This window comes from Diceros bicornis, chromosome 41 (assembly GCF_020826845.1).
Source record: "Diceros bicornis minor isolate mBicDic1 chromosome 41, mDicBic1.mat.cur, whole genome shotgun sequence".
NCBI classification, from domain to species: domain Eukaryota; kingdom Metazoa; phylum Chordata; class Mammalia; order Perissodactyla; family Rhinocerotidae; genus Diceros; species Diceros bicornis.
The window spans coordinates 772,277-792,963 of NC_080780.1; the positions used below are offsets into that span (position 1 = coordinate 772,277).

Sequence of the window (20,687 nt, forward strand, 5' to 3'; positions counted from 1 at the left end):
TCACTTAGCCTCATACCCTCAATGTCCATCCATGTTGTCACAAACGGCTGGATTTCATCGTTTCTTATGGCTGAGTAGTATTCCATTGTGTATATATACCACATCTTCTTTATCCATTCGTCCCTTGATGGGCACTTAGGTTGCTTCCAAGTCTTGGCTATTGTGAATAATGCTGCAATGAACGTAGGGGTGCATGTTTCTTTACACATTCGTGTTTTCATGTTCTTTGGATAAATATCCAGCAGTGGAATAGCTGGATCATATGGTAGTTCTATCCTTGATTTTTTGAGGAATCTCCATACTGTTTTCCATAGTGGCTGCACAAGTTTGCACTCCCACCAGCAGTGTATGAGAGTTCCCTTCTCTCCACATCCTCTCCAACATTGGTTGTTTCCTGTCTTGTTAATTATAGCCATTTTGACGGGCATGAAGTGATATCTCATTGTAGTTTTGATTTGCATTTCCCTGATCGTTAATGATGTTGAACATCTTTTCATGTGCCTGTTGGCCATCTGTATATCTTCTTTGGAAAAATGTCTGTTTAGATCTTTTGCCCATTTTTTAATTGGGTTGTTCGTTTTTGTGTTGCTGAGATGTATGAGTTCTTTATATATTGTGGATATTAACCCCTTATCAGATATATGGTTTGCAAATATCGTCTCCTAGTTGTTAGGTTGTCTTTTCGTTTTGTTGATGGTTTCCTTTGCTGTGCAGAAGCTTTTTAGTTTGATGTTGTCCCTTTTGTTTATTTTTTCTATTGTTTTCCTTGCCTGGTCAAACATGGTACTTGAAAATATCTTGCTAAGACCAATGTCAACGAGTTTACTGCCTATGTTTTCTTGTAAAAGTTTCATGGTGTCAGGTCTTACATTCAAGTCTTTAATCCATTTTGAGTTAATTTTTGTGCATGGTGTAAGGTAACGGTCTACTTTCACTCTTTTGCGTGTGGCTGTCCACTTTTCCCAGCACCATTTATTGAAGAGACTTTCCTTTTTCCATTGTATGTTCTTGGCTCCCTTGTAGAAAATTAGCTGTCCATAGATGTGTGGGTTTATTTCTGGGCTTTCGATTCTATTCCGTTGATCTGTGTGTCTGTTTTTGTGCCAGTACCATGCTGTTTTGGTTACTGTAGCTTTGTAGTATATTTTGAAGTCAGGGAGTGTGATACCTCCAGCTTTGTTCTTTTTTCTCAGGATTCCTTTAGCTATTCGGGGTCTTTTGTTGTTCCATATAAATTTTAGGATTCTTTGTTCTATTTCTGTGAAAAATGTCATTGGAACTTTGATAGGGATTGCACTGAATCTGTAGATTGTTTTAGGAACTATGGACATTTTAACTATGTTAATTCTTCCAATCCAAGAGTATGGAATATCTTTCCATTTCCTTGTGTCGTCTTCTTTTTCTTTCAACAGTGTTTTATAGTTTTCAGTGGTCTCTCACTTCTTTGGTTAAGTTTATTCCTAGGTATTTTATTCTTTTTGTTGCAATTATACATGGGATTGTATTTTTAATTTCTCTTTCTGCTACTTTGTTGTTACATAGAAATGCAACTGATTTTTGTATGTTGATTTTGTATCCTGCAACTTTACCATATTCATTTATGATTTCTAAAAGTTTTTTGGTGGATTCTTTAGGGTTTTCTATATATAAAATCATGTCATCTGCAAATAGTGACAGTTTCACTTCTTCCTTTCCGATTTGGATCCCTTTTATTTCTTTTTCTTGCCTGATTGCTCTGGCTAGGACTTCCAATACTATGTTAAATAAGAGTAGTGAAAGTGGGCATCCTTGGCTGGTTCCTGTTCTCAGAGGGATAGCTTTCACTTTTTCTCCATTGAGAATGATATTAGCTGTGGGTTTGTCATATATGGCCTTTATTATGTTGAGGTACCTTCCTTCTGTACCCATTTTATTCAGGGTTTTATCAGAAATGGATGCTGTATCTTGTCAAATGCTTTCTCTGCGTCTATTGAGATGATCATGTGACTTATTCTTCATTTTGTTAATGTGGTATACAGGATACTAATTTTTTAGTACAGTGGCTAAAATGGACAGTCGCAACACAGTAGCCCATAGTAGATACAGTGGCCTTTTTTGAAGGCAGGTGTGAACATGTGTGCACCCACATGTGGTCCCAGGATGTTAATGCTGAAGTGGCCTTGGAGATCACCAAGGTAAATCCCTTGTAGCAGGATGAGGGGACTGGGCTTTGTCTTTTCCCTTCAGTCTGTTGTATACATTAGAAATTCAAAGATCTTTGCTGCAAGAAATACCACCTATGCCTCCCTCGAGAATACTTAAAGGAAGAGATGGTCTCTGCGGTCCAGGCTTCAGTGGACTCATACTTTAAGGAGCCTCAGTTGGTATCAGCCGTGCAGAAGAATTCCTAGAAGTAATCTTTGTGCTGTGCCTTTTTTCATGTTTGGTTTTACACACTTCACTTTGTAAAATTATATATCTATATTTTTTATGATGTTTTGCTAGTTTTATGATATAAAAAGGACTTCCAGGAACAGAACCCCAATTTAAATAACTTGGCACCTAAAGGAAATGAGCTTTCAATTTATGACAGCACAACCTATGACCATTATTCAGGAACTAATTAAGTAGCCAGTCAGACAGATTGCCAACGCTATGTGTCATGGATCTTTGATGTTACTTGAAAGCAGCTAAAGGTGAATATTAAGTTCTTGAATACCAGGTTCAACTGTGTATTTACATGGGAAATTATATCCCTTTCTCCCCAATACACTCAGTATATAAATCATATTCCTTGCTCCCCAGTACACTTGGTGTAGAATTCTTTCCAGATTTAATAGAGGCTTTGATGATGGGCCTTTGATGTTGGAAATTGGACTCTCCATGTTTCCTATACCCAGAGGAACTAGAACTGGAGGGTTCTCAGCCTTTCTTCTGCCCTCACACTCTTCACGTATGCAATTAGACATGTCTCCAAGTGACCTGCTGAAGGGGAAGGTCGGAGGTGGGGTTGGTGTGGAAGCTGTGCAAATGGGAATGATTTCTGCCAGTAGGTCATCTCTAGTTGACTTCTGTGACCTCTGTGAGTCTGGACAAAGAGAGTCTACTGTCCTACACCTTTTAACAGCCATCTGCCCAGTGATAATTTACGCCTATAACGTTGACTCTCAGTCTCTATAAGAGCTTGAAAGACTAAGCTACAAAGCTAAATATGTTTTCTTATGTTTTAATTCTGTAAAAATTGATAACCCCAATATATATGGTAACTTTGCATATTATTTATTTATTATTTATTCCCCACTGTGGTTAAAATGGGAAATTCTTGTCCCAGAGACAGAAATTAAAAGGTAGAATAACTATTATAGTTGCCCCTATAATAAGAGAAATCATTGACAGGATGGGAAGTACACGGCTTCAGGTCAGACCCCAAGTGGTCAGTTTGCCAGAAGACTGATTCAGTGAGGTCTCTTAGCCAAATATCTGAAACTGAACATGGAAAATTCTCTGAGGAGTAGCAGATGCAAATTTTGGGGTGGTTTATAAGTCTACAAAAATAGAAAGGACACTAAACTGTGATTAAGGGAAAGCCCATTTATTTACATATAAATCATGGCAGGACTAACAAGTTTGAGAAACAACAACTCTACCAGAGTCGGGACAAAGCTAAAAGTCTCAAAATAATCTCAACCAACTTGGTGAATTAGTGGTTGGCATGGTGGCCTGCTTTCACTTCAGTCAGGGGGAGGACTTGACCAAGAAGAGCACAAAGAAATCTCGTCTTAAAATCCAGTGCTCTTTGTGTTTGCATTGTCTTCTACTGGTTGGGTCTTTGAGCAGTTCTGTACTAGGTATTCAGTCACTAACTTGTCCCCGTTCTGTGTATGATGGGAACTGGGGGAGCAGACTCAGAACTAGACACCAGAACTTCGCCGTTTGGGATTTCAATCGATCACTGATAGTTAAGCATCAATATATTACTTGAAAGAGGGGTAGCATGTAACGTTTCTAAACATCCCCCCAAATTAATTTAGACAGGATTATTAACCTATTTCTCTACTCTGACTTGGGTTTTCATAAATAAAATGTCAATTTACTTGAACTTTGCTTGCCTGATAAAATGTTCCTTAAAACTTTGTCTGTGATACATTAAGCCGTATTAAGCAGGTTAGCCTCAACTATATGATGATCTTATCCAATGGTGATTTTCAGTGAGTGTTAAATGGATTATGTACAAAGGTGAAGATACCAAGATAAATAAAAGGTTTCCCATGAAGCAGAGAAACAAGACTTTAGAAAGACCTTCCTACTGCCATTGTCTTGTATGTTTGCTGTTATTCCACTGTCATTACTTTTCCCTTGACCTTGTTTTTTTCTCTCCTACCACCTGGGATTCATGCGTCTTAAATAGAATTAGGTATTGTGAGCCACAACTTCATCATGAGCTGGATTCCCTAGAAAAGAGGTGTAACTAAGCTGTAAATGCTAAGGTACTTATCTTTGTTTCCAGCCCATGTATTTCACTTACTGAAAGTGGGTGTATTTCGTCATCAAGGACTGACAGAGATTATAGTCCTGTAATTGTACTTATATTTTATTTAGAGGAGTAAGGTCTGTTTTCAGAATGTACCTGTGGTCAAGCCAGGGCACAGTTGGTTGAGACTATATACTAAACATTAACTGTGAAATTCCATGAAATAGCTCTGATTTATGAGACGCATCTTTTCTAGCAGTCTCTTTCAACTGTTTGATGTCTCTCACTTTGTTAGATCATGGACACATGTGACTGAGCCTAGACGTCAAATACAGTAACATTTTAATAATTTGATCACACTAATTTAGAATTTACTGCATTACCACCAGACCAACTGGCTTTCGCATAATAACTTAAGAAAACTTTTCCCAGGGAATATAAAGTGGAAACAAAATGTAAAGGAAAACATTTAAGATATTTTAAGGGAACAGTGGTACCTAAGAACAGTTATAGAGTGTGCATGTTTTGTTCATCACAAATGAACCTTACAAAGATCTGGTGAAGATTTCCACTTAGCAGTGGTTCTCTTGGCATTTTATATGTACTGGGAAGGGCAAAACATATTAAATGATGAATATGTATCACAGAGCCAAGCTCCTCTCATCTAATTTGCCTGAATAATGACATTTTATTGTTCTGTAGTATTTCATTAATGTAGTAAAACTACAATTGCCTTGAGAATTCTGGGACTCGTAATCATGGTGCTATGTGGGTTTTTTCCCGAAGAAACAGCTAGAAGCAAAGAGAATGGGGCTTTATAATGAAGTTTATATTACCAAAACCTCTAGTTATTTTATTATTGGAAAGAGGAATTGATTTTAACACTGGTCAGTTGAGCCTTCTCAATCCGTGTGTGTGTGTGTGTGTGTGTGTGTGTGTGTGTGTGTGTGTGAGAGAGAGGAGGGTGCTTTACCTGGCTTGGTTATTTGTGAAAACTAGCATGTCTCTGCAGTCCAGATTTCCACAGTGACAGTAATTTGTTTTTACTTTTTGTTCAGTTTTAAATTTTTACTGTAGACGAAACTTTCTATGATTAACAAAAAAGGGTTTTTTAACAAAATATCAGATTACACTGAGCAGCGGTATGGTGGTTTTCACTATGGACAGAGAAGTCTTAGTTATTTTTATGAATATGTTTGAATATGTTTTCAAGATGAACTGCCTTTGCATGATTGCATAATGGTAATAAATTAGGACATCATGTAAGAGCTGCTAAGAATTCCCTCATCATTTCTTGGAATAATTTGGATCTTTTTTTCCTTAAAGAGTTTATAGCTGCACTGTTGAGTCCAGTACCACTAGCCACATGTGGCGACTGAGCACTTAAATGTGGCTCATCTTAACTGAGATGTGCTCGAAGTGTGAAATCTCTACCAGATTTCGAAGACTTAGTATGAAAAAAAAGTAAAATATCTCAATAATTTTACATATTAATTACATGTTGAAGGGGTAATATTTTAGATGTACTGAGTTAAATATATTAACATTAATTTCACCTATTTCGTTTTACTTTTTGTAATGTGGCTACTAGAAAATTTTAAATTATGTTGTGTGATTCGCAATACCTTTCTATGTGCAGCACTGGTTTAGAGAGTATCAAAAGATCCTTAAGCCAAAATGACCTGTAATATAAAGATCACTTAACCGTCCAATTTATTTTTCACCCTATTGTAATCTAGCTTTTTCTCCCACCATTTTACTAAACGTTACTTCTCAAAGGTCTTTCATAGCTTGTTTATTTGCTGTGTTTAGCAGCCTTTTCCTGGTCCTTATTCTTCCCCTGGTCCCATCTGATGACCCTCTTCTTCCTGACTTTCCTACTGCAATATTTTAGCTGGATTGCGAATCGAGGCTAAGCACCTCACTCCCCGACCACTGTTCGAGCCTTCATAGCTCTTGTTGCTTGCACGCCCAGGTAGTACCAGCCAGGACTCATCCTGGCGCCCTGCTCTTCTTGCCACGTGCTCTTCCTTTCATTGATTTGCATGGTTTTTAGTCTTGCCTGTGTGCTGTTGACCTCCAAAGCTGCATCCTCAGCCTTGCGTTCTCTCCAGACTGAATTTCCAACTGTCCTTAGACATCTGTACCTGGAGGCACCTCAGATTCTGGGTCTGAGAATCAGAACTGAACTAATTGTCCTCTCTTACTGGCCTGACCATATCAGTCAGTGAATGACATAGGCATCTCCTTAGTCCTGCACATCATCAGTCTCAGTAAGCTGTGGATTGTGGCACTGTAATGTGTAACATTTCTTCTGCTTTTTTTTTCATTCCATGTTTCATCATATCTCCCCTACTCTGTCTCTCCCGTCCTTTTGAGACTTTTAAGAACAAGGTAAAGGCACATTCTTCAGAAGGATATTTCCAGCCACATTCTTGTGTATGATAATACTCTGCACACGTCATGTTGTACACTGGCTCACCTGTATACTTGGACAAGTGACCTTTTCTTTTCCTGGAATGTCCTTTCTCTCCCCTCTGGTCTGCCTTCTGCCAGTTACTCCAGAATGGCCTGCAAAGCCCTGTGATTCCTGTCCCCCCACCCCCCACTTGCTGTCCAGGCTCACGCCTGCCACCACATCCTTTGTGCTGTTCTGCAGCTAGCACTTCCTCCACTGGTAGCCTGTCCTTGCCTCAGGGCTGTTCTCCTTGCTCTTCCCTCAGCCTGGGATGCTCCCTGCCTACCCCACCCCAAGATACTCTGCCATGATTGGCTCCTTCTTAACATTGTTCTCTCCTCAAATACTGCCTTCACAGAGAAGCCTTCCCTGACTACCCCAAAAATAGCATCCACATGCACACACACCCCAGCAGACACTCTCTCTTCCATTACCCTATTCTGCGTCCTCCATAGTGCTTAAAACTACCTGAGGTTATATTATTTAGTTGTACTTACTTGTCCCCATTAGGATGTAAGGCTCCAAAAGAACAGGGGACTCATGTCTTGTTGTCTGTTTTTCCCTAGGTCACAGCTCAGTAGGCAGTCAGTAAAAATTTGTTGAATAAAGGATGAAATCCTTTTTCTCCTTCAGGGTCTGCTCAGTTATCTCCTCTGTAATTCTCTAAGGCAGAATTATTCCCTCTTATTTATTTATTCCATGAGCACTTTGTCTGCCACAGCACTGACACCGCACAGCAGAGTTCCCTGAGCCTGATAAGTCTGTTTTTTCTTCTGCTTATGAACTCTTTGACATTAGGGACTTGTTATTACTCATATTCATAGTACCACCATTCCTGACACAAAATAGACACCCTTAACAATTTTATTTATTTATTTATTTATTTTTTGTGAGGAGATCAGCCCTGAGCTAACATCCGCCAATCCTCCTCTTTTTTTTTTTTTTTTTTTTTTGCTGAGGAAGACGGCCCTGGGCTAACATCTGTGCCCATCTTCCTCCACTTTATATGGGACGCCGCCACAGCATGGCTTACCAAGCAGTGCGTCGGTGCGTGCCCGGGATCCGAACAAGCGAACCCCGGGCCGCCGCAGCGGAGCGCGCGCACTTAACTGCTTGCGCCACCGGGCCGGCCCCAACAATATTCTTTATAGTCAGTCACATTTCTTCCTTTCATTCACTCAGCAAATAATGTGTGCCTACTGTGTGCGGGCCCTGATCCTGGTGATATCACAGTGACCAGGACTGCAGCTCCTGTTCTCAAGGAGCTGTAGATTCTTCCTATTCTCTGTTTCTGAATCCAAACTTTGATAAATCTACAAGCATTTTCATAATAGAAAGGGGTAGGGTGGATGGTTGGGTCAACCATATTTAAAGAGAGGGACCGTCTATACCTCAATTCCCTTTTTCATATTGCAGCCCTTCACGCTTTTGAAAATTGTTATAATCTGCTTCACTGCCATCCTAGGTCTTCTCACCAAGTTGACACTAGGCAAAGAAGAACAGAAGAAGAGGCAGGGCCAGCCCAGTGGCGTAGTAGTTAAGTTCATATGCTCCGCTTCAGCAGCCTGGGGTTTGCAGGTTCAGATCCTGGGTGTGGACCTACACACCGCTTGTCAGGCCATGTTGTGGCAGTGTCCCACATACAAAACAAAGGAAGATGGGCACAGATGTTAGCTCTGCAACAGTCTTCCTCAAGCAGAAAGAGGAAGATTGGCAACAGATGTTAGCTCAGGGCCAATGTTCCTCACCAAAAAAAAAAAAGGCATCCTAGGTAGAGGGAATACCAGATACAAAGATACTGTCGTGAGAGAGAACATGGTGCGTATGAGAGACTGAACAGTGTCCGCTGAGACTCCATTTCACTGAGCCGAGGGGAGCAGGTATGTGAGGAGTCTGGAAAGCTAGGCAGGAGCTCACCCTGCTGGGGTTATGCATACTGCATTAAGCAGTTTGGAGAGTATCATAAGAGGAATGAGAAGCTACTGAGGGTTTAGGCTGGGGGTTAACAGATCAGATTTATATTGTACAAAAGGTCTTTCTGGCTGCAGTACAGGCAGAGTCGATCCTGGCAGACCATTTAGAGTCTGTTGCAATTTGAGCAAACAATGGTGGTAGCTTGAATCAGTGTTCTGTAGTTGGAAAGAAGTAGACAAAGTCTAGAAATGCTTAAATCTACGATTTGAAATCAGTAGGATATGGTGACACGTTAGCTAAATGGAGGAAGAAAGGGGAAGAGAGGAATGACAAAGATGATTCTTAGTATTCTCTCCCATCTTGCTGGATGAGAACAGCATTCACTGATATGCCAGTCATTGGCATAAAGAGAATCTGATTTGGGAGGGAAAATAGGAGTCTGGGTTTTTTTGTTAGTGCCGTCAAGTGGATTCCAACTCCTAGACACCCTGTGTACAGCAGAGTGGAACCCTGCCTGGTCTTTTTGCGCTATCTTCACCTTCCAGCACATATCAGACAATGCTTTGCTGCTATTTATGGCCAATTTTTTCAGAAATAGGTGGCCCGTTTCTTCTTCCTAGTCTGTCTTAGTCTGGAAGCTCAGCTGAAACCTGTCCACCATGGGTGAGCCTGTTGGTATTGGAAATAACCAGTGGCACAGCTTTCAGCATCATAGCAACCCACAGCTCCCACAGAATGACAATTGACAGGTGGGTGGTGTAGTTCCCTGACTAGGAAACAACCCAGGCCGCAGCAGTGAGAGCGCCAAATCTTAACTACTAGACCACCAGGTCTGGCCAAGTCTGGTTTGGGTGTTGAATTTGAGATGCCTTTGAGACATCAAAGGGGGAGAGATTAGGTAAGCAGTTGGTTGAAGAGTTCTAGAGCCCTAAGAAGAGCCCTGAGCCAAAGATAAAAATTTGTGACTCATAGGTATAGGTGATAATTAAGCCTTGGGGGCAGATAGACCATGTGAGGTGAGAGTGTGGAGTGAGAAGAGAAAAGAGCCTCAAAATCAAGCTACGAGGAAGCCAGCGTTTAATGGGCCAGGGAAAGGAAGATGAACCAACAAAGGAGCCAGAACAGCAGCCAGAGAGTTAGGAGGAAAAGCAGGATGGTGTTTTGTTCTGGAAGCCCAAGAAGGAGTGGCAGCAATGTCAAGTTCTGCTAAGATGGTGGTCCAGGAGAAAGTACTGAAAAATAACGTTGGATTTTAGTGACCTGTTGTAGTGGAATGAGAAGACAGAAGTGGATGGAGCGGTTGAATATGAGTGGAAGGAAAGGAAGTGTGAACATTCATAAACCTCGGGAGAACCACAGTGTCGTGGACGAGACAGAAAAATAGAGTTAACCAAACAGTGGGATAAGTTTGCCATGTACAAGATCCTGTGGAGTAGAGAGGGAGCAGGCATCTGACCCTCCTGGGAAGGCGGGAGGGGTGGTCAGAGAAGGCTTTATAGAGGACTCGGGGCTTTGCTGAGACCCACCAGGCATGGAGTGAATGTTGAAAATAAATTTGTCAGGCAGAGAAGGGGAGAGGGCTTCCTGAGCAAAGGCACGAGACGTGGGAGTGTATGTCTCGCCTGTTTGGTTGGGAACACAGATGGCCTGCGGAATGGTGACAGATTAGTCTTGAAAAGGAGGCAGGGGCCAGATGGTAAAACACTCTGGGTGCCAGAATGAGGTATCTATACTTTATTGATACCACTGCTTCTCAATTTATCTTTGGAAATATTCTTAATGGCAGAAGACAGTAAGTGCAGACCCCTTGTGAAGCAACATAAACTTTTCTTTCAAATGTCATGTTTTATTTTAAAAATTCTAATGAATTTTACATTCTAGTCCATAATATATCTGCTTGACTTCTTATATAAAAGTGTCTTAAGTTATTTTCAGTTGGGTAAAAATGACTCCAGCAATATCAACCTTCTTGATTCTGTGGCGTTGGGCAACCCTTGCCCATCACCATATACATCCATGCCACCCCCACCCCACTTGATAGTGTGTCTGCTGGTGATGACTAGCAATGTACCGCCACAGGAGGAGATCCTGAGCAGACTTACAGTATGGAAAGATTACTGTATAATGGAGGATGGATTGAAGGGGAAAACTAGAGACAAGAAGGTAGTGGTCCAGGTAAGAAATAATGAAAGTTCAAACTTTAAGCAGTGGGGAAACTGAAATTTAGGAAACAGAATTAGCATGACTGATGACTTCACTAGATGTGAAAAATGGTTGAAAATGAAGGAGACAGGGTTTGTTGGGGCTGAGGAAGAGCCTCTGCCTGAGGTGTTTACTGAATTGAAGGCCTTGCCCCTTAGTGGGAAGTTGAAGACATGGTACATTTCAGCCAAATGAAAAGATCTAATTTTAATTGGATCTGTGAGTCTGCATCAGCATCTAAGTGGCAACTGAAGCTTGGATAGTAGATGAAATTGCTCTAAAATAGAATGTAGTGTGTTGGGAGAAGAGGGCTAGCCAGCAAGAGATCTTGGGCAACACCAATATTTAAAAGGAGGGCAGGGCCGGCCGGGTGGTGCAGGCAGTTAGGTGTGCACACTCCGCTGCGGTGGCCTGGGGTTCGCTGGTTCGGATCCCGGGCGCACCGACGCACCGCTTGTCAAGCCATGCTGTGGCGTCGTCCCATATAAAGTGGAGGAAGATGAGCATGGATGTTAGCCCAGGGCCAGTCTTCCTCAGCAAAAAAAGAGGAGGATTGGCAGATGTTAGCTCAGGGCTGATCTTCCTCACAAAAAAAAAAAAAAAAAAAAACGGAGGGCAGAAGAAAAAAATCCTGAGAAAACGGTGAGGGATCTGTAGATGGAGAAATAGTTACAAGAGAGAAAGTAAGAATGATTGACAGTGCCAAATTATACCACCATCAAGGCATGCAAAATACCTTGCCTGAAAGACATCCACTGGATTTGGTGGGTCTTTGATTATTAAAGATTTTGTGACCTTAGTGAGACCAGCTTGAGTCAAGGAGGCAAAATCCAGATTCAGCCGGATTGAGAAGTGATAGCAGGTGTACGTGACCATGCTTTCAAGGAGCTGAGCTTTGAGGGAACAGGGAGAGAGTGTGTTGGCTAGAAAGAGATGCAGGCTCATGGGGGGAATGTTTTATGTGGTTTGGTTTTGTTTTTAAGATAGAGGTAGGTGCATGTCTATGTGCTGAGGAGGCACCAGGGTAAGGGAAGAGATTGTACAAGGCCTGCTGCCTTACACGTATTTGTTTAATGGATGACTGCTGAATGTGAAATTCCCCGGTCTCAATTTCACAGGAGAAATTTGTCTGTTTTAAGAGCTACATGGTCTTTATACTCAAACATGGTTTTATTAATTTGGGGGGGTGTTATTTTTTTAGCCTCAGAATATTCTGCTGACAAGTGAATCTCCACTGGGTGACATTAAGATAGTTGATTTTGGTCTTTCAAGAATAATGAAGAATAGTGAAGAGCTCCGAGAAATTATGGGTACTCCTGAGTATGTGGGTAAGTATTCTTAAGAGTGGGATGTGTTTTGTGTCTGGGGTCAGGCATCACCTTCGTTAGGGAAGTCACATGTGGTGTGATAATAGTGGGGCCAGCCATCTGCTATGTTGAAATTCTCCCATCAGAGATTCCTTCCTTTGTATTAAATTAAACAATGGAAAACTTTAAAGAGTAAAGTGTCAAATTGGTGATCCCTTTCCGGGAAGGCTAAGAGAATTTGAGGGTATTGCTTCTATAAGGAATAGGAGAGGATTTTCTTTACAAAGTATAGGATGTAAGGTTATCTGAGGGTGGGAGGATTTTTAACAAGAACCTTTGAGGAACTTCAAGTTGGTAATAAACATTGTTAAAGTAATTGCAAGCCCTGCGATTCCATAGGTGTGTGAAACAGAGAGGGCATTCTATTGGATGGATGCAAGTTTGAGAGCTTCTGGCAGAAAGAAAAAGTAGCTTAAACCTTGAAGGAACTAGCAAGAGAGCAGATCCATGGCTTGTAGGTTTGACAGAAAAAGAAGTAAACTATGACTTTTTTGATAGACTGGAAGAAAAATAGGGCGCAGACGGATTAGTGGTTTCAATGAGGTTGAAAAAGAAAAGATTTCCGTAGTAGAGCAATGCAGTGAAATAATTTAAAGGTTGTGATAGGAGATTGTGTTACAATATTAACATTTAAAATTTCAGAGATGAAACAGCTCTTTGCAATTACAAGGCCTTGGACGTGGTTCTGGAAGGGCAGCTCTTTAAACCAGGAGGTCGAGAAGCGTGGATGCCAGGCTGCGTGGTCATGGGCGTCAGTGTGGAAGTTGCCCTGGGAGATGGCAGGCCTTGGGGAGGAGGATGGCTTTTGTGTCTGTAGATGACAGCAGTGTGGCCAGGAGCAGAGAAGGCTGTGGCCTGGGCCTGAAGGGAAGTAGTGTCAAGCGGGCCACAGGCAGTCTCCATTCTAGAGGGCCTGGGGCCTGGGGAGCAGAGGGTGGAAGGAGCGGTCCTTGAGGGGCTGAGGATGGGGGATTGATTGACAAGGGACGAGGGGTTCCAGAGGACACAGAAGGCCAGGAGGACAGACAGGGTTGAGGAAAACGAAGCTGTTTGGCAATGATGGTACAAAGAATAATTTGAAGTTTTAAAATAATTTTTTGAAGTCCTGCAATTTGAAACAGATCTTTAATTAATAAAAGGTATCACAGGCAGAAAAACAATTTTTAAAATTTTTATGTTTTTTTTTGTGGACTAAAATACTTAATTTTCAGTATGCTGAGTGATAGGCAGTGTAACCGCTAGGGACGTGTTAGGAATGTGGCTTAACAGTGCTGCTTCAGCAACAGCAGCACCCAAATAGTCTTGCCAGTTTTTAGTGGGTAGCGTTCGTTGTAAAGTAGGAGAAGTACGGGAGACAGCAGAATAACGGGCTATGACCTGAGGTTTCAGTGGTGATTATGGCCCTGAACGAGGTTTGCTTGGTGTTTCTCCCAGTGCTTTCTGTTCTCTGGAAATTCTAAATTTTCCACCAAGAGCTTTTTTCCCTCCAAAAAACAGAACTATCTTCTTTATTTTATTAAAATAGTACAAGCCCAATCGAAAAAAACTGAAAATAATTCAGAAGTATATAATACAGAAAAAGGGGCTCTCCTCTCTTTCTTTCCCCAGCCTGCCTTTTAAAGGTGGGTTTAAGCCCCCTCCCAGCACTTTATACACAGAGCTGACGCCTGGGCGAGTTCTGCTCCGTACTGGCTGCCTGTGTGACCTCAGCCCCCATCTCTCTCTGAGATGTGGACAGAGGACAGTCTTCTGGCCATAAGACGGGGCTTATCATAGTACATGAGGCTCTTACGTCAGAGGTCAGCACGTAATAAACACTTTACATCAAAAAAGTAAGCTGTTGTTATTTCCTGCCCCTTCCTCCCACCCTGGTCGTTGTTTTCCTTTTTCCCCTCCAGGAATTTGGATGCTATGCATTTCATTTTAAATTTCATAATAGTTTATTTTAAAACTTTTAAATAATATTCATAACTTCTGTTTCTCAACAGTTTTCAGACATTCAAGTTGAAGAAATTAGCATACCTAACATTTCCTCCCAACCTCTTCTTCCTCCCTCATATTCGGGGGGGGGGGGGGTTTGTCCCCAACCAGTAATGGATATGCGACTTGGATGGTTTTATTTTTTCCTAGAATTAGAACATTTTCATTCCTTTTTTTAATTGCAGTTACCACAGTTTTTTAGTCTTGGATCTCTTTTTAAATGGATTCAGTACTTATTGCCTGTCATGTTCATAGTCTAGCTTCCTATTTGTATACTTTTGAAAAAAGTCATCTTTTGGTTGACTGAATAGTATCAATGAGTAGATTTTTCTTTTCAGGGATGATGTTCATAAATTTCTCCTAAGTCCTTGCACATTTGAGAATGTTTTTCTATTGCCTTTTTGCAGGACAGCAGTGTAGTTACCTATTACCAAAGCACACTGTTTTTCTCAGCTCTAGAGAAGCAGCTTCATTGTCTTTGTGTGGGATGCATGTCATCTGAGGCTGCCAATTATTTTTTAACCTTGTTGACTGACTTTTTGTTAATGAGTGGATATTTTAAAAGCTCTCTCTAGCTGCAACATGAAGAATGGATCAGAGGGGTGGAATGAGTGAGGGTCAAAGGGGAAAGTGCCATGGACTAGAGTAGGGGGCATAGAGAAAGATTTAAGAGCGGTAATCTGTTAGATATGGTGCTTGATTAGATGGAGGTTAGAGAAAGAGGAGGTGTCAGAAGTGGTCAGTTTATACTGCAGTGTTTATACATTCAAATATTTTTAAAATACTAGGACCCAACAAGGGAGGGAGGAGGTGTGAAAAGTAAACAAGTTAATTACAAACATCTAGTTAGACTTTATAGTAATTCATATACGTTTGATTTATAATGTTAACTTATTTCATTTTAGCCCAAACCTTGATAGTGTCTTATAGTTACTGATGAATATTAAAAAAATTTTTTTTATCTCTAAGCGCAAATTAAGATTTTTTTTCACAAAACTAAATGTTTTCTTCTGTTTCTGATACTAGCTCCTGAAATTCTTAGTTATGATCCGATCAGCATGGCAACAGATATGTGGTAAGAGTTACTTATGAAAAATTGATCAAATTAGTGTTAAGAGATGAATATGATACTAATTTTTCTTACATTTCGTTCTGATTTAGGAGCATTGGAGTGTTAACATACGTCATGCTTACAGGAATATCACCTTTCTTAGGTGACAATAAACAAGAAACCTTCCTGAACATCTCCCAGATGAATTTAAGTTATTCTGAGGAAGAATTTGATGTTGTGTCTGAGTCAGCTGTTGACTTCATCAAGACACTTTTAGTTAAAAAACCTGAGTGAGTATGAGTTAATATTGATCTTTTTCAATTTTGAGTCATCTACTCTGAACAAAAAGCAGTTTAACAAGTGAAACATCAAAGTGAAGACATGGAAATCTAGACATAAAACTAGACGTGTTGAAAGAAAAAGTGGCAAAAATGGAAATGTTTTTTAGAAAATGTGAACTGCACCTCAGGATAACGGATATTTTCCATCTGTTCTTGGACTTTCAGGAGGGCTTTTCAGAGATACCTCACGTAAAATATTATTTTTCAGCATCATAGGGAATGGCATTCGCACGCAAATGCCAAAACTTTTAGTTTTATTCAGGAATCACAATAAGATTTTTGCCACTCTTCATATTTCCCAAAATGTAACAATAAATATAATACTTTATGCTCTGATTTATGATCGAAGTTTTAAACTATCTTAAGTGTAAAATGTGTATGTTTATGCAGAGACCGAGCCACCGCTGAAGAATGCCTAAAACATCCGTGGTTGACACAGAGTGGTAGTCAGGATCCTTCTGTCAAGGGGAGAGGGGCATCAGAAGAAGCAGATTCCCTTCAAGAAGGTGATTCTGTGCCTGAAGTTAATTCAGATGCTCAGAAACCAGACACTGAGGAGTCAGCTGTAACAGAGGAGCTAATTGTGGTTGCTTCATATACTCTAGGACAATGCAGACAGTCTGAAAAAGAGAAAATGGAGCAGAAGGCCATTTCCAAACGATTTAAATTTGAGGAACCTTTGCTGCAAGAAATTCCAGGAGAATTTATCTACTGAGCAGAATTTCCCTTTAGAACTTTAAGATTTCTACTTTGAAAACATGAATATTATTTATGGACTTCTGGCCCAAATGGTACGTGTACTGAAAGTGGATAAGCAGGTATCACTGATATAAACTAAAATAACTTGGTTGGACTTGTGGAGTTGGATACATCAAGCCAGATTTATAGAGTTGCCAACGAAGAGGTTTAACGGGTAAAGTTATGTTTCAATGTTATTTTCAAGAAAGGAGATGTTTGAACCTTTTATTTCTACATCCTGTTTCTCCAGAATGAGAATTTGTATGCAACAATATCTGTATTCGCTTTCTTTAAAAATCCAAGTAAAAGTGCCAAAATTAACATTTTTGTAAATCTATTTTGCATTATTCATATGTGTATCTATATCTGCATATATGTATGTTGATATCTTTACTAAAATTGATACTTTTTCACTTTGGATTTTTTGGGGGCAGTAAGATTTTAATTTAAACAGATATCTTCCAAATTTTTGAGACCTAGAATAACATTCACTACAGTTTAATAATGTCTTATTTTTATATTTTATTACTGTTTTATATTGACTTGATTTGGCTTCTGTCTCTTTTTTTTTGCCTAATGCTTGTAACCTATCCCTGGCTAATTTTTTTCTCTTCAATATCACTTCAAGAGTGGTGGTGATTTTTTACCTCTGAAATTATTCTGGTTTTCAAGGTCAAGGTTAACTAATCTCAGAGTATGAACCCGGTGTCAGCTTCCCACCCATTGCCCGCATCACCCCTTATTCAGCTACTCCCTTTCACAGGTGCCACCCCTGCCACTTCCTCACTTGCTTGTCACTTAATTTTGGTCACTTGCAAGTGTCAGTGTGATCTGATGAACACGATGATTGCTTTGGTCAGTGAAAAGGCGCTATTGCCCTTGTTTTTGTTAATAAAATCCCCCAGAGCGGGAGAAGAGATATAAAGCATATTCATGCTGGCCATCGAGCCTCTCTCTCTTTCTGTTGAGTTTATTAGCCGTCAGGCTATACTAGGGTATAAAATGCCAAAATATAGGCTATAAAATGCCAAAATACTTATAAACCTTTACTTTGTTCATAAAAAACTTGACATTGGACACTTTTTCATTAGGGGGTACCCTTGTCCCCAAAAGACTTACTCAATAGAATTTAATTTGATTAGGATTGAACACTTCAATTGTCTCTAGGCACCACAGTGAACAGTAAACAAAAAAATTGAAATGTAAAAGTGTATTCTGTATAACTTAAAGCAACTAAATATCCTTCTCATTCAGAAAAGCCTGAGAGTCCTTATTTATCTTTTATTAGGCTTAGATATTCGTGAGTACAACTTTTTTTTTAATTTTTTTTTTTTAATTTTTTTTTCCCCCCCAAAGCCCCAGTAGATAGTTGTATGTCATAGTTGCACATCCTTCTAGTTGCTGTATGTGGGACGCGGCCTCAGCATGGTCGGAGAAGTGGCGCGTCGGTGCGCGCCCGGGATCCGAACCCGGGCCGCCAGCATCGGAGTGCGCGAACTTAACTGCTAAGCCACGGGGCCGGCCCCGTGAGTACAACTTATCTGTCCCCTTGTACTGTGTACACACGCCACGCCCCTGCACATGCTCTGTGCTATGAGCAACAGACGCGTCCCTTTGCAGTCTGCCTAGGGTGTCGCACGGTGCTCTCTTCTAGCGTGATTTCTGAAATGTCAAAATCCTGACAGTGACAGCACCTAAACACCTGTTCTGATGTTCGTGTAGTGAGCCGTGCTGGACGTTTACACGTGGTCTGTAGTCACAGCCAGCCCTGCCGTGCGAGTGTTGGAGCCCCTGGTATTGCTCACGTACCACCAGATGAAATTTAATGGGCATTTTGAACCATCAGGTTGTACTGTTTTCTCACTAAATTGGCTTTAGTTATACAGTTTCTTGGAAACGAGCGTTTCTAAACAAGCTCCAGAAAGAGGAAGAAAAAAAATTCTGCTACAACAGCAGTTGTCAGTGAAAACCCATGGCCACAAATGTTAAGCCTCAGGTAAGTTTTGAAAGAGGTAAAACACAATTTTAGGCAAATGTTTATAAATCTCCCTCTGACAAAAATAGGAGGGAGGTGAGAGGAGAAAAATGCCCACTATTGAATGACACGTTTTTATACTTGATGGATTTGTCCATTTTTAAAATCAGAATCAATCATTCGGACAACATTTAGACTTTTTCCAAACCATTTTATGTTACATTCATAATAAATACACTTAATATAATTGCTGTGTTTGTAAATTTAAAAAAAGATGTGTTTTCTTTTAGCTGGCCACTTGGCTGTTTGCGGTGTGCTGCATATCCTTAGCTGCTTTTGTACCTTGAATTTAGAGTGGTACAGTGCTTTTTAGAAGCACTTATACTGGTAAAGGTATAGTGACATTTTTTTTTGGTTTATATAATATAAATAGAGCATGAAGAGCCTTCACATATTGGACCAAATAAAACTTTTCCATTAATGACTTACCAACTAGCTCTACACTTATCTAAAGCTATTCATTTTTTCTTCTTCTTTTTTTTTTTTTTGTGAGGAAGATCAGCCCTGAGCTAACATCCATGCCAATCCTCCTCTTTTTGCTGAGGAAGACCGGCTCTGAGCTAACATCTATTGCCAATCCTCCTCCTTTTTTTCCCCCCAAAGCCCCAGTAGATAGTTGTATGTCATAGCTGCACATCCTTCTAGTTGCTGTATGTGGGACGCGGCCTCAGCATGGCCGGAGAAGCAGTGCATCGGTGCGCGCCCGGGATCCGAACCCACTAAGCCAGGGGCCAGCCCCTCATTTTTTTCTTTTAACAAGTTTACAGAAGATTGAACAGTGCTATTGAGTTTATTCATACAGTCTGCACATCCAGTTTTAATTAAAATTCAACATCATAATATTTTAGCTTGATGAGAAGTTGTTTTTGAAATATGCAAAATATATGTGGTTTTAGTCAATTGGGAAATTGTGTTTTGATGTTGTGTTTATTGTTTTCACATGAAAAATAGGAAAAAATGCCTTTAGTAGTTATGGAGGAAGGTCAGATATTAATTGTGGTATCTCGTAAACTTTTACAAATGACCTCAGTTTGGAAGAAAATTTACTAGAGAAACGTTATAAAGGTCGCTTAGAGAATGTTGGACGAGAGGTAAATTACAGCCCTCGTAATATAATGGGGTGGTGTGGGGCTCAGGCCGTGGAGGCCTAAGCAACACTGATCCATGGGCACCAGCACAGATCATTTTATACAGGGGGAAGTGATTAGCCAAGGTATTGACAAACTAATCCCAAATACATTTTGAGTTCACATTTGGAGAAATTTGAATTAGACTGATAAAATTAAAAATAAAAGTTAAAATTGTTCAAGATCATTTACTACCTAGTACCTTCAATTTGTTGCAGAATTAAAAGAGATTAAAAATCGGAATCTTAACCTTAAGAGCCTTAATCTCCAACTATTGTTTTGTTGTGGGAAGGGGGATACAATTTACAAATAATGAAATGTACAGGTCTAAATCCATACTAGACTGTATCAGGCCTGACAAATGCATGCACTCCTCAACCGTACTCCTGTTCTGCTGTTACAGTTTTCCTTATTCGTAAATCCGTATGGATGGAATCATGGCATGTACTCGCAGCATGCTGTTTTAGAACGCATCCATCTCAGTGCTGCATCAGTAGTTTGTTCCTTTTCATTGCTGTGCGGTACTGTTTGAATATACCACAGTCTGGGTGTCCACATCTCTGTTCATGGACCCCTGGGCTGTTTTGGGTTTGGGCTGCTATGAATAAAACTGCTACAGATATTCTTGCCCAGGGGTTTTATTGTGGACACATTTTCATTTCTCTTTGATTAAATAGGAGTAGAACTGCTAGGTCATAGGATAGATGTATATTTAACTTTTTAAGAAACTGCCTGACAGTTTTCCAAAGTGATTGTACCATGTTCCATTCCTGCCAGCAGTATATGCGAATCCTGGTTGCTTCACATTCTTGCCAGCGTTCGGTGTTGGCCATCGTTTTCGTTTTAGCCCTTCTCGTTGGCGATGTGGCGGTATCTCCTGGTGGTTTAATTTGCATTTCCCTGATGACGATTTCCTGTGCTTGTTGAACCATTCTTTTGTCCTTTTTTCTTGTTAATTGGATAGTGAGTTGTGGGAGTCCTTTATGTATTCTGGATACACAAGTCCTTTGTCAGATTTATGTGT

General features: G+C 40.4%; 1 protein-coding gene across 3 annotated transcripts in view; it reads left to right on the top strand.

Annotated features, from left to right (window-relative positions):
- Nucleotides 1–16,822, top strand: part of STK17A (serine/threonine kinase 17a) — a 40,666-nt gene extending 23,844 nt beyond the window's left edge. For 2 of the 3 annotated variants that reach the window (XM_058534680.1, XM_058534682.1), the window contains exons 4-7: nucleotides 12,226–12,352; nucleotides 15,398–15,446; nucleotides 15,533–15,712; nucleotides 16,154–16,822. In XM_058534680.1, the coding sequence (XP_058390663.1) occupies nucleotides 12,226–12,352; nucleotides 15,398–15,446; nucleotides 15,533–15,712; nucleotides 16,154–16,478 (681 nt within the window). In that variant the 3' untranslated portion in view covers nucleotides 16,479–16,822. The remainder of the gene's footprint in view (nucleotides 1–12,225; nucleotides 12,353–15,397; nucleotides 15,447–15,532; nucleotides 15,713–16,153) is intronic. The other variant, XM_058534681.1, reaches the window with a different exon arrangement.
- Nucleotides 16,823–20,687: the final 3,865 nt, after the last annotated feature.